The sequence below is a fragment of the Polypterus senegalus genome, chromosome 13 (genome assembly GCF_016835505.1).
Source record: "Polypterus senegalus isolate Bchr_013 chromosome 13, ASM1683550v1, whole genome shotgun sequence".
Classification (NCBI taxonomy): domain Eukaryota; kingdom Metazoa; phylum Chordata; class Cladistia; order Polypteriformes; family Polypteridae; genus Polypterus; species Polypterus senegalus.
The window spans coordinates 136115734-136136070 of NC_053166.1; the positions used below are offsets into that span (position 1 = coordinate 136115734).

A 20337-nucleotide genomic window follows, 5' to 3' on the forward strand; every position below is an offset into this window, starting at 1 on the left:
GAAATTTTAAGTGAATTGACTGTTTACCTGCCCATGCCTTTGAAACCACTCACTTCATTGAGCTTTTTGCAAGCATCAGCCACAGAGACATCATCATCATGGTCCCTGTAATGAAACAGAGCGCATTAGTAATCCTAGTGAAGTTTAAGTTTGTTAAAATAGATTTATGGCATAAAAGCCATCTATGTGCTTTATTATTTTAAGACTTACAGAGGAGACAACCTTGTCTCATAGAAATAAGAAAATGAGAGAAAAAATAATTTAATTTTAATTGTTCATATTATAAATAGCTATTTTACACAATTAAGGGTAATGAAGAAAAAACACTCCAAGAACTGTGCAATAATGAAGAAAAAACACTCCAAGAACGGTGCAACACAAATTTTCTTTCTTTCTTTCTTTCTTTCTTTCTTTCTTTCTTTCTTTCTTTCTTTCTTTCTTTCTTTCTTTCAAGGAAATAAGGAACAAAATGATTTACACAGCCAGCACTTTCATTTCCCATTTATTTAAATCATTAAAACTCTTCTCTTCTTCCACATTGCTTCTACAATGATTAAAATGACTTCTTAAAATAAAGTAGGTACTCAGTTGCAGAATATTTATTGTGCAATTTAATTTTACTTGCTATGTTACTGTGTTTATGGTTTCTGTGTTGCTACGGTTCTTTATTATTAACCTTGACAGACTGTACAGACCTTCTTCTATAATAAATAGCACACATTTTGCATGACAAGTCTTATATGTACTAAATTGTTTAAGCAGGGTCCACTCATTCAGCAATCTTGATGTCAGGGATACTGCAGAGCTCAGGAAGCTGACTGCTTGCAGACTTGAAAATGGATGTGCATAGATGTGTTCTGTACCTGGGTCTAAACTGACACAGCACTAATTGTTAATGGAGATGTGTAATGACTCTCGGTAGAGTAATTGAACTGCCTTGATGAGAACAGCAACACAAGCTGCCTTCACTGAAGCCAAGCTGTGAAAGTATAGCACTCTGATCACACATTTTTTTTCAATGTTAGGTGGGATTTGAGAACCCGAGTTTATAGTTCCGGGCTGGAATTGTTATTTTCCATAATAATAAAATACAAACTTTTTTAACTCATTAAGTTTGATGTCAGACCCCACAAAGCTGCTACAAAAACCTTTACTTCAACAGCCAACTTGACAATGTCAACTAATTGCATGTCCAGTAGACTTAGTGGATACACTGCCTGAAAGCAGTTAAGAGAAAGGATACAACTATAACTGACAAGAGCAGGGAAGATATTAAAAGTATAGAGTTATCTGAGTCCAGTCTCTTCTATATTTTATTTCTTTCAATTTTTCTATTTATGTGCTTCAAAGAAATTCACCAACAACAAATGTGTGAAGGGAAACAGCAATAGCCAAGTGTATTGACTGTCTAAAACACATTCACTTGGTGCTAAATGTCTGACTCATCTTTTTCATCCAAACACTAAGCTTTCCAGATTTCTGTCTTTTTATGTCACCCAACCCCTTCATCCTTCCCACTCCAATTTGACCTCTGTGTGAATTTTCCCTTCTGTTTAATTATCTTAAAATCTTAACTTTTAACTTTGCACCTGCAACAACATAATTCTCTAACTAGAAACATTCATTGAATTTACTAAGGAAAACAAAAAGGAGCATTCCAAAGCAGGATCTTTAATGAAATTTAAGGAAATTTGCTGTAGCACATTATAAAATAAAAATTACGTTGAAAATAAAATAAACAATTAAGGATAGTCTCACCAAATATCCAGGTGAAGTTGATCATTGTAGACATCATCAATTTCACTGTAAAATAAAACATTTAACTTGCTTAGTTCTTAATTTGGATAAAGGAATAACTCAAAGAAGAATCAAATGTAAATGCAGGAAATAAATATTATATTTCAAAAAGCACTGTATTAATCAACTATTTGGTCTATTGCCAAATACAAATACAATTTTTAAGTGATATGCTGGGAAGTGATTGTTTAATATGTGATTGCAAAGTACATTTAAAATTTCATGTTTTTTTCAGTTTGTTTATTCAAAATTAAAATAACAATTGGTTTTGAATTATTTATTGAAATTTCTATTCAATATGTTTAGACAATTAATAATTTTTGTTTTTATTTTTTTACCAGGCATTTACTACACAGCTCATTAAGAAAAAAAAAACCCTGAGTACTTTTGCTGTGTTCAGATACAATGCATGTAATAGATAAGCTATGAAATGTTGATCTGTATACATGAAATAGCTTTTGTGTAAAAAACTGAAATGAGTTTAGTATAGTATATAAAATGTAAAACCAGCTCACAATAAAGGCTAGATGCTGATATTATTTAGGCACTTGCTGAGAAAGAAAGCTTTAGTTATACTTTAAAATTGAAGAACTGCAGATTAGATAAATAAATTCCATTCATTGCAGTTGTCACTGTGATCCAGAACTGCCTGATTTCACACGTTGCCTGCTGCATTTCACAGCTCCCAGTGGCATCTTTCACATACACCTTATCGATCTTGTTCCAGCCAACTTTCACTTTTCCTTTCATATTTCAATTTTACATGTTCTCAGCTAAAACACCTGATAACTTTATTTGATTTTCTAGCTCCATTCTGTATTTAACTCAACAGGGGTATATATTTATAAAATGCAAAGTTAATGACTTACTCACTCACTCATCAGCATAAATACTACTTCCCATTTAGTTAAAAAGCTGAACTCTATGGCAGTAGATCTTTGTTTAGAAATGACATTTCGATCTATCAATATTCTGGGGTAACCTTAAAAAAAACACTACATACTCCAAAATGCTTTGACTTATTTGATTGAAATTTGCTAGTGTTATAGAAAAAAGAAAATTAGCCAACCCATGGTTTTTATTTGTTGATAAGATTAATTCTAATAAACATTCCCACTTTGAAGGGGGACTCCCACTCCACTTGCATCTTTGCATCTGCAGAATTAAATCCTCAGCCCAATCATTTAAGAAGCTTCCAAAAACAAATTACTGGCAGTTATTTTCTTCCACTTCAAGCAGTAGCAAAAACAACCCCAAAATTAAAAACATTCCATTTAATTCATGGTTCAATGACTAAATGTCCAACCAGTAAAGGTTAATGCTGTTTATAGTAAGTCTGGCTATGGGTATGGCAAAAATGAAGCTTGAACATACAATTGACAAAAAAAAAAAAAATAAATAAAAAAATGATGGAGTGAACAACATAAAAAACAAAAACTGCAAACATCCAATAATAATAATATATGCTAAAAATACACATTATTCCTATTGATTATCTGTTTCATTTTAAAAGAATAGTTTCCTGTATAATTGTGTTTTGCAATAATTACACAAAAGCCAAGTTCATATAGTAGCAAACACAGGAATTGAAATAAGGAGAGAATGATTTATTCATGTGTAACTGTATATAGCATGTTTAAGATTTAGGCTCCAGTGAACTAATGATATTATTCCTGCTAAAAAATACAAATATTGCATACACAGAAGTACTTAGATACATAGTACTTCTGACATACAGTATATGATTAACTGATAGCGCTACGTATAACTAGAACAATTGACTTGGGGAAGTTCGTGGGCAAAGTCAGGTGGTACAGTTAGCATATACTTATAGGGCATAGTTTGCAGAGTAAGAAGCTTTAAATGATCATACTAAACATAAATTTAACACAATAACTGAAACAAAATTCAGAATTACTCCAAAAAGTAGACTTTAAAGCATTAAAATGGAATGGAAAGGAGAAAAAAGGTGCACATTTTTATTATAAAAGACATGGAAAATTTCTAATGTGGAGAAAAGTTGTTTTAGTTAGATATGTAAACTATGAATCCAGCCTTGCTTTACACAATATAAGGCTTTGTAAACAACAAACCATATTTTTTTTAACAATCACTAGCAACACATTGGGAGAAGGCCTGCCAAAAGCTGTTGACTACAATCAATGACTGTTCATTTTAAAATAAGCAGTCTGTTTAAATATAAGATTAAAATGCATTCTGCTGGCAATGTATCATTTAAAGCCTGTACATGTGTTCTTACTATATTAATAAAAAGTGTTACTATTTTTGTTTTTTAAGAAAACTGGAAACACAGGTAGAGATGACTTGTTTGCAGTTTTTTTTACATTTGTTATTTTGAAATCTTAGTTACGTTTGCCCCTCAATTATAAACAGAAATACAAGATGAACAATAGACCAAATCTCAAATTTAAAATCTGTAAGATGTCACATCCAAATTGCTAGAGAGAACTGCTTTCAATTTAAAAGGGAGGTTTACAAGGGAAACGTTTAAACACTATATAATTACAACATTTGCAAGAGCATGTATCAGTATCCCTATGTATATCCATTCTCCCTAGAAAAAGACATACTTTGATAAGCTTAAAATATACCCTGCTACCCAAGTACCTTACAAACATATCTTGCTGCTTCTCATAGTAGCTGTAGTTTTTGTAAACCTTGTTTCTAAACTTTTTTTATATTACTATTTTTTGAATAATCCGATTTTTTTATATTTTCGACAAGTTTATCACTTTATACTCTAACAATCTGCCTTTTAATTACAGTCTTGAAAGCCAACTGTGAATTTGCTGGCTTGTCTTTACTGAAGAAGACATAGTTGATATGCACTTGAAAGAAACAGGTTTTTTAAATAAAATATTTCTACCAATCCAATAATTGACATTCAATATTCTATTAATAGCTTATCAGATATTTAGCATTATTTTAGTAATTTCCAAAATAACAATTAAAGAGAAAAAATGTAAATTAGCAATAATCTAAGCAACTAATATTATTACTGTTTGGGATATGGGGACTGGCCCCAGTAATAGTTATAACAAGCAAATATGTGGAAAGTCTGAATTTCTCCTTTAAAGTTCCTGGGTCCCCATAACCAACCTGTATACCTAACCTTCAAATAAGCAATAAAAACAATCATAAAATAAATGTTTTTGTAAATATAATCTTAGGAATATGTGGAAGAGATTAATTATTTAAACATTAGGTTTAAAAACTTACAAGGTAAATGTTTCATTCCACACTGGGTTCAACGTTTCTGGCTTGACCTCAGTAACCTGAATAACTTTTGCTGGTAGAACATCTCTTATGCTGGATTTTTTCTCAATTTTGTCCTTTTTCTTACGAAAACTGAATTTTCTTTCTTTCTTCTCTTCTGGGTCTTTGGGGCTTTGTCCTAAAAGAATACCCAGCATACAGTAGGGGTCGCTGTAACCTGTGTGTTGAAGACACCAAAACACTGAGTCTAAAGATCTCATAAAAATCACCCTTCCCTACAATATAGCCTTGCCATTTTAATCCCCCTTGCTCTTGGGAGCAACCTGCACTCTCTGCTGGGTTTCCCACATATGTGGTTGTGCTGAAAGGTTTTATTTTTAGGAAGACGTTTCTCCACAACTCTGGCTGCTGGAATGCCACTCTGGTTTTGCAGCCTGGTTTTTATGATCTTTTTCTTTTATTCTTGAAGTTAATACTACATGTTTATCCAACAGTCTTGTCTCTTAGACATGAAATGTGAAAATCTAATAAAAAAGTGGGTTTATTTAAGATGGCCATGTAACTTTATATAAAAACAGTCCACATATCTGTCCATTTTTAAAAATGGAGAGAGCAAAACAAGCAGGACTAAAATAATTCTTTATCAAAATTTTCATTTGTATTTAAGTTGCTGAATAAATATTTATCATTTTTAAGGTGCTGCTCACTATTTTAGGTAGCATGTGCCAATACAGTATGCAGACAGCAGGACACACTCCACTCACACTAGATGTTAAATTAGTGTGAAAAAGATTAGTGGTGTGAGGCAGTTGAAAAAAGTATTTTCTACCTTGAAAAGGTCCTTAAAATGGACAACATTAAATCCATTGTAATAACAAAAGGAATATGAAATATATGGAAGTTATTTTCCAATGTCATTAAAAAAGTAAACCAGTAGTTGTTGGCTTGCTACAATAGATGTTGAAAAGCTTTTTGAGCATAACAACTGACAACTGAAGGTAGTTCATGTCTAAGCCATTGTTCACCATGCAGTGCTGTGAAAACATAAACAAAACTGTCATTTACATGAATTGTAAATGTAGCAAGTGACCTTAAAGGAGTCTGTATTTTATTTGTCTAGTTATCCAGCCATATGACAGTTTTCTGCAAAGATTTAATTGAATTAGGCAAGAACTGATTGACACATAAAGGCATGTATTCCTGTGGGACTGTCTTCACTCAATAACTTCAATGTTGGTGTGGGGCATAATTGTACTGCAGCAATCAGCAGCAGGTACAACAGAAGTTGATTTTGTGCTTAAGCATACCAAAGCAAAAAGAAATCTTGAAAACATAGGAGGATAGTTCAGTTCTTTGCAGCAAACTAATATGGAATAATTCTGCCAACAAACTGACGATAGATAAAGCCAGACAAAAATGACCAACAAAAAACAGCCTCTGTAATATTGTCAAAACATTTAGGTTTTTAGAACATCATTAAGATAATCCTGTTTTTCGCTACACTTGAACATATGGTTAGATACTAGATCTTAGTATATCACTGTGTTCTAAAATTCTTACTTCATCTATGCCACATGACTGACAAGCATGTTTTCATATTGCTGCTATCTCTTGTATGTTAAGTACAAGTTCTCCTGATTTCTGTCTTGAGCAAATTTCATTACACTATTGTCTCTTAGTGCTCATTACACTCTGTTTCTAGGATTTAAATTTTACAAAAGCTTTTGAGTAGACTGAGTATCCAAAATAAGAATCTTGAAAGTATTTGTATACTACATTGTTCTTTAAAAATTCAATTTAAGTTCAAGAATGCATTTTCTTGCTTCTCTCTATAAATATTCCAACACAACTATACATTTTTCATAGAGTGGTGATCTAAAAATTTTACTTTTCCAAACTAATTGTGATGAATCAGCAGTTTGTAATTTAGGCACTGCATTGGTTTATTGGGCTTCAAAAATCACCTTGCGTGTATGTATTTATACATATATATGTATGTGTATGAATGTGTATGTATATATACTGTTATGTATATAAAATATTTGCGTATACATTTTATATATATATATACACGCAAATATTATATATATATATATATATATATATATATATATATATATATATATATATATATATATACTGTAATAAGCCATTGAATTGGGATGCGAAAAAGACACAGTAATCAAAAGTATATTGCAGATGAGCTGGTGCGCAATTTTTCAAGGCAGAAAGCAAAACAAATTAAAACAAAACAAGAACTTGGGCTATTTACAATTACTTTCTATCATCAATGGCAATTATAGGGGAAGTAAATACAACTAGTGATTTATATGGCCTTCCTCAGAATGCAAAACTTAAGCAATTCATTTTTTTCAGTTAGTCCTGTGGTAAATTCTTCCAAGCCTCTTTCTGGATTTATGGTATTTATTTCTGTTAACTCTTATATTATATAGTGTTTTCTCAAGCAAATAAACAACTAACACCAAAATAACTAGTTTTAAAAATACTTTTATTAAGTAGCATAAGACTTCTGCAGTTTACTGTATGTGTATATGTTTGCATGTATGTACAGCATATTTACATGTATTCACATATGCATATATTGTCACAATTTGCTCTGCTTCCCCAGGAAAATGAGGCAAAGAAAATGACAAATGACTCCAGATACCTCAAAACATGTTATTCTCTCTGTCCAGGAGGAGACTGAAAGCACATAGTAATAGACACACTCCCAAAGGAAATCAAAAGCCAGCAGCAAGTAACCTCACCCAGTCACAACTAAGGGGTAGATGAAAACTTCAAGTCACATAACTTTGGACTGATGGAAAAATATGAGCTCCAGAAAAGCAGTTAAGTTTTCTTCCTCTTCACAGGGGAAGAAGCTGTACATCAGAAGGGCCTGAGGTATACTGCTTGTGACAGATGTGAAAAGAAAGGGCCGTACTCTGATAAGCAAGACACATGCTGTTTTATAAACAAACTGTATTGCAAGCACTGAATTGTATTTTTTGGCTTAAATAGTGCCTGGCTTTGATAACTGTGGGAAAGAGAAACTTTGACTCACAATAAATGTATTATTTAAATAAATCGATTTAATTAGTGTTTCTCTTATGTCTGGGATGGAAACTGTATTGAAAGATCTTGTGTTCTGGTTGCTTGTGCACTAATGTATTTTGACGAAAGTAATTGAGTACCATACTTTACCATATACTATACAGTATAAATAATACCAGAATTTCATTGAATATAGTAATAAATAAATGTTATACATAAAAATGAAAAATGAAGCACCAGTGAACACTGAAAAAAAACGTACCATTGGCATCCTTGGCCAGCAGGTTTCGCCCTTCTTTTACTGAAACCTTCAGAGAATAACTTGTGCGCTAAATTGAAGAAAAAAAGAAAATGCTAATATTTACTAATGCACATATCAAAAATGTAACTCTGAACAAAAATTTTAAAAACCATTGAAGAGGTCAAGTCCATATATATATAGACCACAAAGAAACTTGCAGAAAAAATCCTTCCAACTGATGGCTACAGTTTTACCACTGGTCTGACATGACCTAAATGCTAATCAATGGACAAAATATCCCTTTTTTGTGCTCTGAAGAGTTCCCTATGTTCTGTACTCCACCAGTTAAGTTATCTCAACATGAAAAGTTTCTGCTGCCTATATATTGTTATATATTGTTATATATATTGTTGTTCCGCCTAAGTTAAATGTTCTGTAATGGATTTCACATCCACGTGATTTCAGAAGTGAAATAGAAAACACCTTGCTCTCAATATAGCACAGCTTTAACTTCATCATTATATTTGTGGAAAGCCATAACTATCCTGAGCCTGATGACCAACTACTACAAAATGGCATCCAGAGAAAACATTTGCCTTGTAACACAATATTTGATAATAAAAATCTTTCCCTTAATGTCAACAAAGCCAAGAACCTGGTCATAAAATTCTAGAAACAGGAGGCAGACTAAACTCCCATCTACAGAGAATGCAGTGTAGATGATGATCTGACGTAGATACAATATATCAACATTTAACAATTACTTCCTAAGAAATCTCAGGAAAAGCTAGCTATCTCTGTCTGTGCTCACAAACATGCATACGTTCACAGAAGAATTCATCTACACTGGCTACATTAAATCTTAGTAGGTCACCTGCTCAGTGCTGAGATTGACATTTTTATTAATTTTTCTTGAGCTTTCCTTAAGCCTTAAAATTCATCTTTACATCTATTATGGGGTATTCTTAACCAGATAATCAATTTCTGTTGTTTATTTTTTATTTGGGGACTTAGTTATATACTTGTTAATTAGTAACATTATTTTCAAAGCCATTTATTTTGGAAATGGGTGCTGCCATGCATCCTGAGAACCTTGCGTCACCTGTTGCCTCGGTAATGCTCCCATCAGGCAATGAGATTATGACTTGACGACATTATCAAGAGCGACAGTACAAAAGTCACTCTTTGTAAGCCCCAAACTTCTGTTATCTGAAGTTGGATACTTCTTACTTGCTCCTTTGAGATAGTACAATCAAAACTGCAAGCAGGGTAATGAAGTGATGCATACCACGCTCTGCCTTAGGAAGGCAAACAGTGTAATTGGAGACCTTGCTAATACTGTGAACTACTTGAGTGTACCCGATGTATGCTTGTATTGCATTTACAGTCTGCCTTGTAATTGCTACCTATTATTTGCATTGTACTACTGTTACTTTTCCCTGTGAGACAAGTAAAAATGTAATTTTTCTGTGCACATATGGCAAAAAACAAAGCTGATGAGTTAATACAGGGAAAAGTAAGAACCAGTGAGACTGTTACCTTGGCCTCTTTGACTCTTTGTAGAATTATATCATGTTCATCTGGACCAACCTGAAATACCTAGAGGAAAGCAAAAGTTAAAAAATCCTTATGACCAGCAAAAAGGGGTAGAACCTGTAATCTTTATGCCATCTACTGTTTGATTTTTAGCGTATTATTAAATACTAGAAAAAAGTGAGGACAGAGATATTTCCTACTATTATCAAAGCAGGCCTTGATTAGCAATTTGTCAAAATTTTTTACACTTTAAATATTAACTGTTAAACCTTTTTGGATACTATATTACTTTTCTTGGTGATGTTGCTTTTAACAGATGGTTTAAATGTTGCTTTTTGAAAATATTTCTGGAAACTCACAGTGTAAAATAACTTCTTTCCTATGTACTTCTAAATTAAAATTGCTTGTTTTGCAAATCTTTCATTCTCTCTATCCTGTAATACTGTGAGCTCAGCGGCATTCTACACCCACCCATTCATTATTTTCATGACCTCCTGCTGTATGATATTAGCACTGTCAAGATTTTAATGATACATACCTCCTGAAGATAAGAAAAAAGGTCTTCTTCATTTGTGACATAGTCTGGAGAAGTGACACCCACCCTGTTCACTACAGTGTAGACAGCTTCTTCATAAAGAAGATCTAACTGCAGTATATGAAGCAGAAACATGTAAAGAGCATTCCTTAAAAACATAAAAAAACTGAAACAAAAATAATTATTTTTTATCAATCAATCAATCAACATTATTTAAAGTGCAAAATCACCATGCAGCATGGTCCCAATACACTGTACAAATTAGAAGAATACATGGGACAAGATATAATATAAACAAATGAAAACAGAAATTAAAATAAAACAATATAAATGTTAAAGGAATAATAACTAATAAAATTGAAGTAGTAACAATAAAACTTCAAAAGTTAAGATATTTAAACAAAGGAATAACATAATATGGAATATTTCAAGGATGATAGACCTGACAGAATTCTAAGGCACACTGTAATAAAGGGAGTAAAAGTAGGTTTTTAGTCTTGATTTAAAAATATCAATTGAGTGTGTGTCATGTACACATAATGGAAAGCCATTCCAAATATAAGGTGCACAATACACAAACGCTCTTTGACAGTATAACAACCAATAATTCTGTTTTATCAGTATTTAAGAATTAATTTGGCTTTAACGGTATACTGTATATAGCTGTGTACTGTCAGCAAAACTATGAAATGAACACCATATTTATAAATTATTTCACCAAAGGGAAGCATATAGATGGGGAAAAGCATGGGGTCAAGAACTAATCCCTGGGGTACACCAAACTTTACTTCATAAAATCCAGAGATTGTATTGTTGTAACTTACACATTGAGCTCTGTTTAATAAATAAAAATGAAACCATAAAAGTACCGTCCCCTGGATGCCAATATGTTTCTCCAAGCGACTTAAAAAAAAAGTATGCTATGGTGTACGGTTGTCAAAAGCAGCACTTAAGTCAAGAAGCAGCAACACTGACATCAACTTCTATTCAACAGTGATCAGTAGATCATTGTATGTTCTGGTCAAAGCAGTTTCTGTAAAATGACAGGACTGAAAGCCAGATTGATATTTGTCTAAAAGATTATTGTCAGACAAGTAGACATTAAAATGATCAGCAACAGCCCTTTCAAGTAATTAAGGCATAAAAGAAAGTTTGAAAATTGGTTGATAATTATTCAAAATCTTTGGATCCAAGTTAGGTTTTTTAAGCAATGGCTTAATAATGGCAGTTTTAAAAGCAGAGGGCACAGAGACAATGGAGAGTAACTTGTTGATAATATTCAAACTAGGTCCAATTAAAATGGGAGACAGATCCTTAAAAGATAAGATGGTATTGGGTCTAATATGCAGGTTGTAGGTTTAAAAGCAGTTATAAAGCTGGACAAAGCCTCAGGGGAAACTAACTGAAATTGTGAAAAATTGCAAGAGGTCAGAGCCACAGTACCTGTATTCATGAAAGTGCTGGAGAGATCATAGCCATCATTCTGACAGGATTGTAGACCATTGATTTTCTCTCCAATCAAAGTCAATCTTATTTATGAAAAATCTCAGAAATTCATTAACACTGAATGAAGAGCTATGTGCAGGAGCATTCTGTGCGAGCTTGATAATCGTATTAAACAAAAATCATGGATTATTTCTATTAGTGTTAATAAAATCTGAGAAAAATACTGTCCTAGCAGCTGAAAGTGCTTATTTATAGTTTTTAAAACTTTCTACCCAAGCAAGATGAAAACCATCTTATTTTGTCGTACGCCACCTGTGCCCAATTTTTTTTACCAGTAAAATAAATAAACTAAGGGCTTTGATTGTGCATCCTTAGAATTATAATGAGGTACATTGTCATAAAAGATTGCTAATGAGATAATTTACATCTATTTCTTACCAGGGACTCATTGGAATAATCCATCAATTTAAACCAACCTCTTGTTCTCTGGATATCATACCTATTAGACTGCTTAAAGAAGTAAGTGATTTTGTACCTTCTCTTCTTTTATAAATTTTTAATGGTTTTCTGTCCAATGGAGTAGTTCATAATTATTCTAAAGATGCTCTTGTGGAGCCCTTGATCAAGAAACTGAATCTGGATGAGTCAGACCTAAATAATTATACTCCACTCTCCAAGCTCCCAGTCATTTCCAAAGTTTTGGAAAAAGTGGTAGCCTCACACCTGGTTAAATGCAATAATATTTTTGAGATATTTCAATGTGGTTTTAGACTAAATCATATTATAGAAATGGCTCTCCTTAGGGATACAAATGGCCTAATTAGTGAAGATGTGTGGAATGTTTCTGCTCTAGTTCTTTTGCATTTAAATGCACTTTTGACACTGTTAATCATGCTATCATGTTCAATCAATTAAAACAGTAGGTTTGAATATCATGAATGGCACTGGATTGGTTTTCCTCTTATTTGTCCAACAGAACACTTGTAGTAACCATTGGAAAGGAGATTTCTTCTTCTTCTATAGATACTTTTGGAATTCCTCAAAGGATCCAATTTTGGTCCAATTTTATTTATAAATATTCATACCGTACTTCCACTTTGATATGTCTTTGAGAAACATTATATTTATTTTTATTGATATACTGATGACTTACTACCTTCTTGTTTGTAAATCCACTAATGTTTAATATCTGTCAGTTCTGTAGGTGTATAGATGAAAGAAGATATTGGATATCATATAACTTTTTTCAGCTAAATTCTACTAAAACAACGATTTTAATAATTGACCAACAATGAAATACAGTTCAGGTAAAACAGGCCCTACAGTGTTTGGCAGCAAGTATTAAATCAGTATCCAGGAATTCAGGGGTGCTTTTCTACTCCAGCTTTGAAGTTCATGCAAATCAACTGGTACAGCCATGCTTTTATCAATTGAGTAACATTGCTATGATCAGAACTTCTTCATCATTTGAAGATACTGAAAGGGTTATACAAGTGTTTTTTACATCTTGTCTTGATTATTTCAATGCTTTGTTTGCTACTTTGAACTTAGCCTATCTTGCCCAGCTGTATTTGGTGTAGAGTGCTGTAGCTAGATCAACTAAAAGTTTAAAACTAAATGATCACATTACTGCAATACTGGCACCTTTACACTAGATTCCAATTAATTTTAAAATAAAGTTAAAAATCTTAATTACTTATCTTAATTACTTTTAATGTCTTGCATGATTTAGTTCCTGCATATATCACTGAAGTGGTGATACATTATCAAACAGTGAGATTACAAAGACTTGTACTTACTACTGCATTTTTGTTTTAAAATACATTTGTCTGTCTACATTTTCACCTTTCATTCACAGTACTCCATCATTTTTGAACCATGAAAATGAAAACTTTTAAAATTGTTCTCTAGAGCCAGATGCTTCTGAAAACATAGTGTCAGCGTTTTGGTGTGGATGGATGTAAATATGGTTTTCCAAAAACAACCCTCTAATCGTACTCCAATTGGTTCATCCTTATTACATGGCTCCCTTCATGGAAGAAAATCACTTTCCAACATAACGGGTATGAAAGAGTTGTTTTCCATGGTGTTTCATGTGCTGCTTACTTGTATTGATCTAAATTGTACTTTGTTAAGTTTTAATGCTGCCTGTATGCATAAAAAGCAAATTACTTACCAGTCACTGCAGTTTTATGATAAATCCCATAGCCAGTGGCATTACAGTTGTAGTGAAAAATTCACAACCCCATGAAAATCAAATTCTAAATAAGTCAGTTGACAACCTCTAATCAACGTTTATTACTTAACTAGCAAAATACCCGCGCTTCACAGCCTTAAAATTTTTATTAAGAAGAAAATTAAACCTTTTTAAACTGAGGGAAAATATACCAATAATTATTTGTTAAGGATTTCTTTGTATACCACGTTGTCAGTACGGCCCTCCGGTTGTAATACTGTATGACCAAGCTGTGCGCTAAGCTTACTCTTGAGCATGCAATGTACATTTGGCCATGTGAAAAGTAATCTTGTCTCAAATCTCACAGCTTGGATTGCTGCTGTCATAATCGGTGTGAATTTCATGGTTTGTTTCAATTATGACAGTATTTGCAGGACTTGTGTTGAAGTGACATTCGGCATCTGTCAAGCGTTGTAAGCATACAACCGGTTTCATCGATAACTTCACATCCAGCTTTTGAGAGTTTAAACATTCGTAAACATCAAAGTATCAACTACTGAAATCGTCACCTGTGAATCTGAGATGTTTAAGAGGCATTGGCGGTTGTTGAAAGGTGTAAAATATTTGGCCATTTCGGCAGACTTGAAAGCGACAACCGAACAATTCAGCGGCAGCCATCAACTCACATGCAGAACCATAGGTGAAGGGTTTAAGCATTTCACTCTTGTGCTCCTGTGTTGTACCGTCATCAGTCCACACCTTGAACCTGTCCCAGTCATTCAATATATAAGACACAATGTTCCTCTGGATATCAAGAGTGAGCCTGATATGGCCGTGCAATATGTAACAAAGAGAATGGAAAAGGCAGGTGCCATCTCCGGGCATGGAAACCACTCAGTAAGTGACAGTTCTTTGATCGATGGTGATCACCTCGATAGACATGTTAATGGTGGTACGGTTGAACGATAAAGGAAATGGGTACCATAACAATGTAAAGTAAGTCTAAAATACCTACACAATAACTATAATCGTAATAAGCGAACAATAAAACAGCGGAGAAGCAGTAGATTAAATAAAAAGGCTGTAGTTATCAGCAGGGAGACTTGAATCCCGTGGCGAAGCAAGGAAGGGAATGTAGAGACCGGAGCGACGGACGGCCTTATATAGGCAGGCAGCCAACAACGTGGGAGGCGTTGGGATGGGGGATCCAATGCTGCCTCACACGGTGACCAAGCTGCAGGCTATGGATGTATATATGTACGTAAGTAGGATTCAGTTAGCGTTGGGAACCCGCGTACCAAATTTCTTGAAGATGGGCCCATAAGTAACAAAGACCATTGAAAAGTTCAATATGGCAGCTGACAGTGGCATCATACCACCGAAATAAGTACGGACATTGGTTTCGGTTAGTGCAGGAAAGCCGCCTATCAAATTTCATGAAGATGGGGCTATAAAAAAGAAAGTTCAACATGGCGGACGCTGTCAACCGTTATGACCGTTATGACCGTTACGCATAGAATTTCGAAATGAAACCTGTTTAACTGTTGTAAGTAAGCTGTAAGGAATGCGCCTGCCAAATTTCAGCCTTCTACCTACACGGGAAGTTGGAGAATCTATCTATCTATCTATCTATCTATCTATCTATCTATCTATCTATCTATCTATCTATCTATCTAACTGCTCTGTTGAGTTAGTTTTACAAATGTTGTTTGATACAAGATGCGCTTCGATTGCTGTGGACAACTTATTATCTCGCAAATGAATGTGAAGCTATACAATTTCACATTAACATTTCCATCCATTTTCCAACCCGCTGAATCCGAACACAGGGTCACGGGGGTCTGCTGGAGCCAATCCCAGCCAACACAGGGCACAAGGCAGGAACCAATCCTGGGCAGGGTGCCAACTCACCGCAGGACACACACAAACACACCCACACACCAATCACACACTAGGGCCAATTTAGAATCGCCAATCCACCTAACCGGCATGTCTTTGGACTGTGGGAGGAAACCGGAGCGTCCGGAGGAAACTCACGCAGACACAGGGAGAACATGCAAACTCCACGCAGAGAGGAACCCGGGTCTCCTAACTGTGAGGCAGCAGCGCTACCACTGCGCCGCCCTACATTAACATTTCCTTTATTTTTATTTAATGACAATACAACCATCACCAATTTTGAAGATTGTTGCTTTGATTTGTAATCAATGTTTTAACATGACACAAAGCAATTCTATTAATTTCCTTAAAGAATTTCTTTCTTTTTCTAAGCTGTGACCATGCTATCAGAGTCCTGATAGTTTTGAATGTGCATAAAGCACAAAGGAATCAGATTTTCACGGAGCTCTGATTTTTTTCACTACACAGTTTCGCCCATGTGCGCATGCCCAGTGTAGGAGAAAGTCTATGTCATATGCTCTTTTGGCCATTTCAATACGGACAGGAGTTCATTTGTAAATGATGCGAAAACTCCAGTGTAGACAGAGATAATTTTTGTTAAAAAACTCCATTTTTAAATAAATATGTGGTAGTGTGGATATATATTAAGATCATTAGGTAAAAGCCTATTGGCTGTTCCAAAGTCCAGATTAAAGACTAAAGGTTATAAAGTGTTTTTAGTGATACCACCTAGACTTTGAAACAGATTACAACTTAGAATTAGACCCGCTGATTCGTTATCAACTTCTAAATCTTCCTTTATTGGCAAGATGTTTTAAATGGTCCTGGTTCTTAACTGTAAAGCTCTTCAATGTTTGGTTTGTTTGTTCAGCATTTTGTGCCATCTGTCTTGAGAAGTGATATATAATAAAGTAATTATTATTATTATTATTATTATTATAAAGAGTAAGATTGGTAAGGGAAGTGCATTTGGTACTGGAATAGTGGTCAAGTGGACACACAGAAATCTATAACTTTTTAAATACTTTTATTTGTTTTTAAAAGTTTGAATGGCATGGTTCGTCCCTATCTCAGAGATATGATTATCAGGTATGTTACTACCAGGTCTCTTAGATAATCAAAGAGCACCCTGCTGATTAATCCCAGGACTAGGTTAAAATATGGGGAATCAGCAATAAACTGTTATGGCTCTAAAGTCTAGAACTGACAATAATCTTATAATGTTTTTATTTAATCTTCCTTTAAATTAATTGTGTTTAATTTTCTTTTGTTATTGTGTGCAATTTTTGCTAACATTTGTTTGTAGAAAACTTCTATTTAAACAAATCTTATTATTAGTTGTAGTAGTATGTTCCAGTTATTTCAATTATGAACCAAGGCCACTAGATCCCACTATGAAAGCTTTATACTACTAAGAAGCACCCTGTGCAATATTCTGTAGCTGAACTAGTTGGTATTTACATCTGGAGGTATTTAAGTAATAATCTACAAATAAAGACATACACAATTTCACATAGCTCACTATATATAGTCCCCATTTCTATGGTTTCAGACGGTATTTATTTGTACTTCAACTCACCTCCCGCCTTGATAAGCCTTGGTACTGTGGACCTCTGTTTTGTCCAGTTGATTCAGGTGGAGGAGGTCGGCTTTCCATAGACACCTGATATTTAGAGGGATAAGCAGTAGTCACTTAACAGAGAAAGTATTATTAAAGAGAATGAGGGAAAAAAGTTTACCTTCTGAGCAATGCACACTAAACATTCTTCAGTCACCTCAAAAACTGAATTTTTAATGACACGATTATTTATCTAGTATTTCATTCATTTTATTAATTCAAATTATTTGATGATATAGTACATGTTACAGTCCACTTTTATAAAGAGCCTTTAACACTAGATCTTTAATGCTATAGGTGCATAAAAAAATCATCATTTGTAATAGCAAATTATGAACCTTCTCTAACTCAGCCATACCATCACACATATAATCATAATGTTTGCTAATATATATCTTAGAACTAACTGTACATTTCTATCCTGAGAAATGTAACCTCTAACATGACAATTTAATATTGCATGAATATATTTTTTACAAGTGAACCTTTTAACACTTTAACACACCCCAGTTACTATGTGTATTTTATTGTGCTACTCTACTTTTTTACTTAAGTCCATATCAGCTGTAAAAATGAAAAAAAAAATAATATTAATAATATTCAAACTAGAGGACAGAACTCTGTTCATTTGGCCTCACTTAATTATTCAACCTGTTCTTCAAAGATGGCAAGTTGTTAGCCTCAGCTACATGATTAAGTGTTTTAGTCAAGATTTATTTATCAATGCATGCTCCCAACCTAATGCATCATGGACGTGAATCATGCTTGCTTTCTGTAATCTGCTTGGAATAAAATTCTCCATCATTTCTAACAGTGTCTTCAAATGCAGGTTTAAGTTGTAAGATGGAAGTATGTTGTTTATTTTTCTTTGACAATGGTTTTAAGTATCATAAAAATTACAGATTTGCCTGCCAGCCATCATTTTTGCAAGCAGGAGATCAGGTGAACACAACGTTTCAAAAATGTAGTCTGAAAATTGAAAGAAGAGTTTGAAAATAACACTATAAACATAGCATATAACAATTCTTTACAACAAAGCCCATTATTTTTCCATTTATGAAGAGCACACTTTATTAACATAAACCTCCAAATTGTGTTCAGGATTTCTTTTGTCATTACAAGTTGAATTTAGTAATCGTATGTAGCTCCTTGCTATTATCTCCATTGAACTGGTTTGGACAGACTAGCACTCTGGGCTCAAAGCTCCCAGTACATCTGTTTAACTTTCAGTCAAAATCTTTGTGTAGAATATGCATTGATTGACTGTTATGTAAGTGTGCTTGTAAACATGAAGCTTTAGGTCCTTACAGCCCCATAACTGAACAAGCAGGTAATGACAATGTATGCATAGATAGATATTTCCTCCTTATTTATTATTTCAAAGAGCACCTAATCTGAAACTCTATATGCAAATTTCTGAAGTTCCTGCAATATAGATTTTGTATCATTATTATTAGTTACATTCCATTTCTTTGTTAATTTCACTTACTAACAGTCAGCAATAGAATATCCAACACACCAACTGGAAGTTCCGAAATATCAGTAACATTCATACTGTGTCAGCAAATTAATTTAACATACATGGTCTTGGGCTGTTTAAGGAAACATTAGTATCTGGAAAAAAAACCCATAGAGATAGTGATCATGTAGGGAATCAAGCTGGTACTGTATCACTATTAAAATCCAAATGGTAAAACCAGCCAAGATATGAATAATTTTGCTAATAATAATTGCACTAGTAATACAATTTTCACTTAGACTATAAAGTGAAACATGATAAAATTTGTATTCAATCATTTAACTTATCATACTATTTTTTGTCACCAAAATAAGATGCATGCAGCCATTTTCTGGGTAGGTTACTGACACCTGTCTAGTTCCCAGGTTTGTTCAGTTTTGATATGTTGGCAGTTTGTGAAATACATTTTATTTTAAGTTTCCTAATGGTGACTCCTTCACCTCTTTCTCTTACCATTTCAGTGAGAAAACTTATGGAATGCTAAACAGCAGAGTAAATAAAAAACTGAACATTTTTAAAACAAGTCAAAATGATCTAATGTATTAGAAATGTTTTCTCTTTTTCAGAGAAGACTGGTTTCCCAAAAGAAACTAAATATTGTTGGTAAAGAACAGTTTGGAAAGATCTGAAACTCACCTTCATTTTGTTTCAGTGATTTTAATTGGTATTAACGATGAATACTCTTGAAGCTGCCAAATGGGATGGCAATGCAGATGTGCACTCTTATGTTTTTCTTCCATATTTCATTATATTAATATTGGAGGAAGCATCTTTGCAAGCTGTTATTTTGAGAGCCTGACAGATGGCATATCTTGTGACATTCAGAAATTTAAATAAATAAATTAAACCAAAAATCAATCTTTAGCCAATTTTGATTTTTCTATAGTTATTTCTAACACCTTCAAATTTAAAACTAGTAAAAAGGCAAAACATGAAATATGTCCACATTCAGACTTATACATATCACTGATAATAGTTCAATAGCAATATATTACCCTTAGAAAATGGAAGGATTAATGCTTTATTCTCATGCTGACATTTCTATTATTTTCATATTAAATTCGGTGTATAGTGGTCTGAGATAAAATATCAGCCAGAGTTTTTTTGCCAGCTTTGCAGCACTGGCTTATGCTGCTAAGTCTTGAAGAAATGTGGCTTGCTATAGCTAATAAAAGTGTAAAGCAGATGCAAAAAATAAAAAAAGCAGGTTCTATGGGGGGCTTTCCTGCAGTTCATTTAGAAAATATATTAATGACATGTATTGTCAGTGGCAACATAG

General features: G+C 33.5%; 1 protein-coding gene across 3 annotated transcripts in view; it reads right to left on the minus strand.

Annotated features, from left to right (window-relative positions):
• baiap3 (BAI1 associated protein 3) overlaps nucleotides 1-20337 on the minus strand; it is a 142611-nt gene that overhangs the window by 35646 nt on the left and 86628 nt on the right. For all 3 annotated transcript variants that reach the window (XM_039775309.1, XM_039775310.1, XM_039775311.1), the window contains exons 4-10: nucleotides 17501-17584; nucleotides 10404-10511; nucleotides 9869-9928; nucleotides 8351-8417; nucleotides 5038-5251; nucleotides 1759-1803; nucleotides 28-105 (exon numbers count right to left, since the gene is read on the minus strand). In XM_039775309.1, the coding sequence (XP_039631243.1) occupies nucleotides 28-105; nucleotides 1759-1803; nucleotides 5038-5251; nucleotides 8351-8417; nucleotides 9869-9928; nucleotides 10404-10511; nucleotides 17501-17584 (656 nt within the window). The remainder of the gene's footprint in view (nucleotides 1-27; nucleotides 106-1758; nucleotides 1804-5037; nucleotides 5252-8350; nucleotides 8418-9868; nucleotides 9929-10403; nucleotides 10512-17500; nucleotides 17585-20337) is intronic.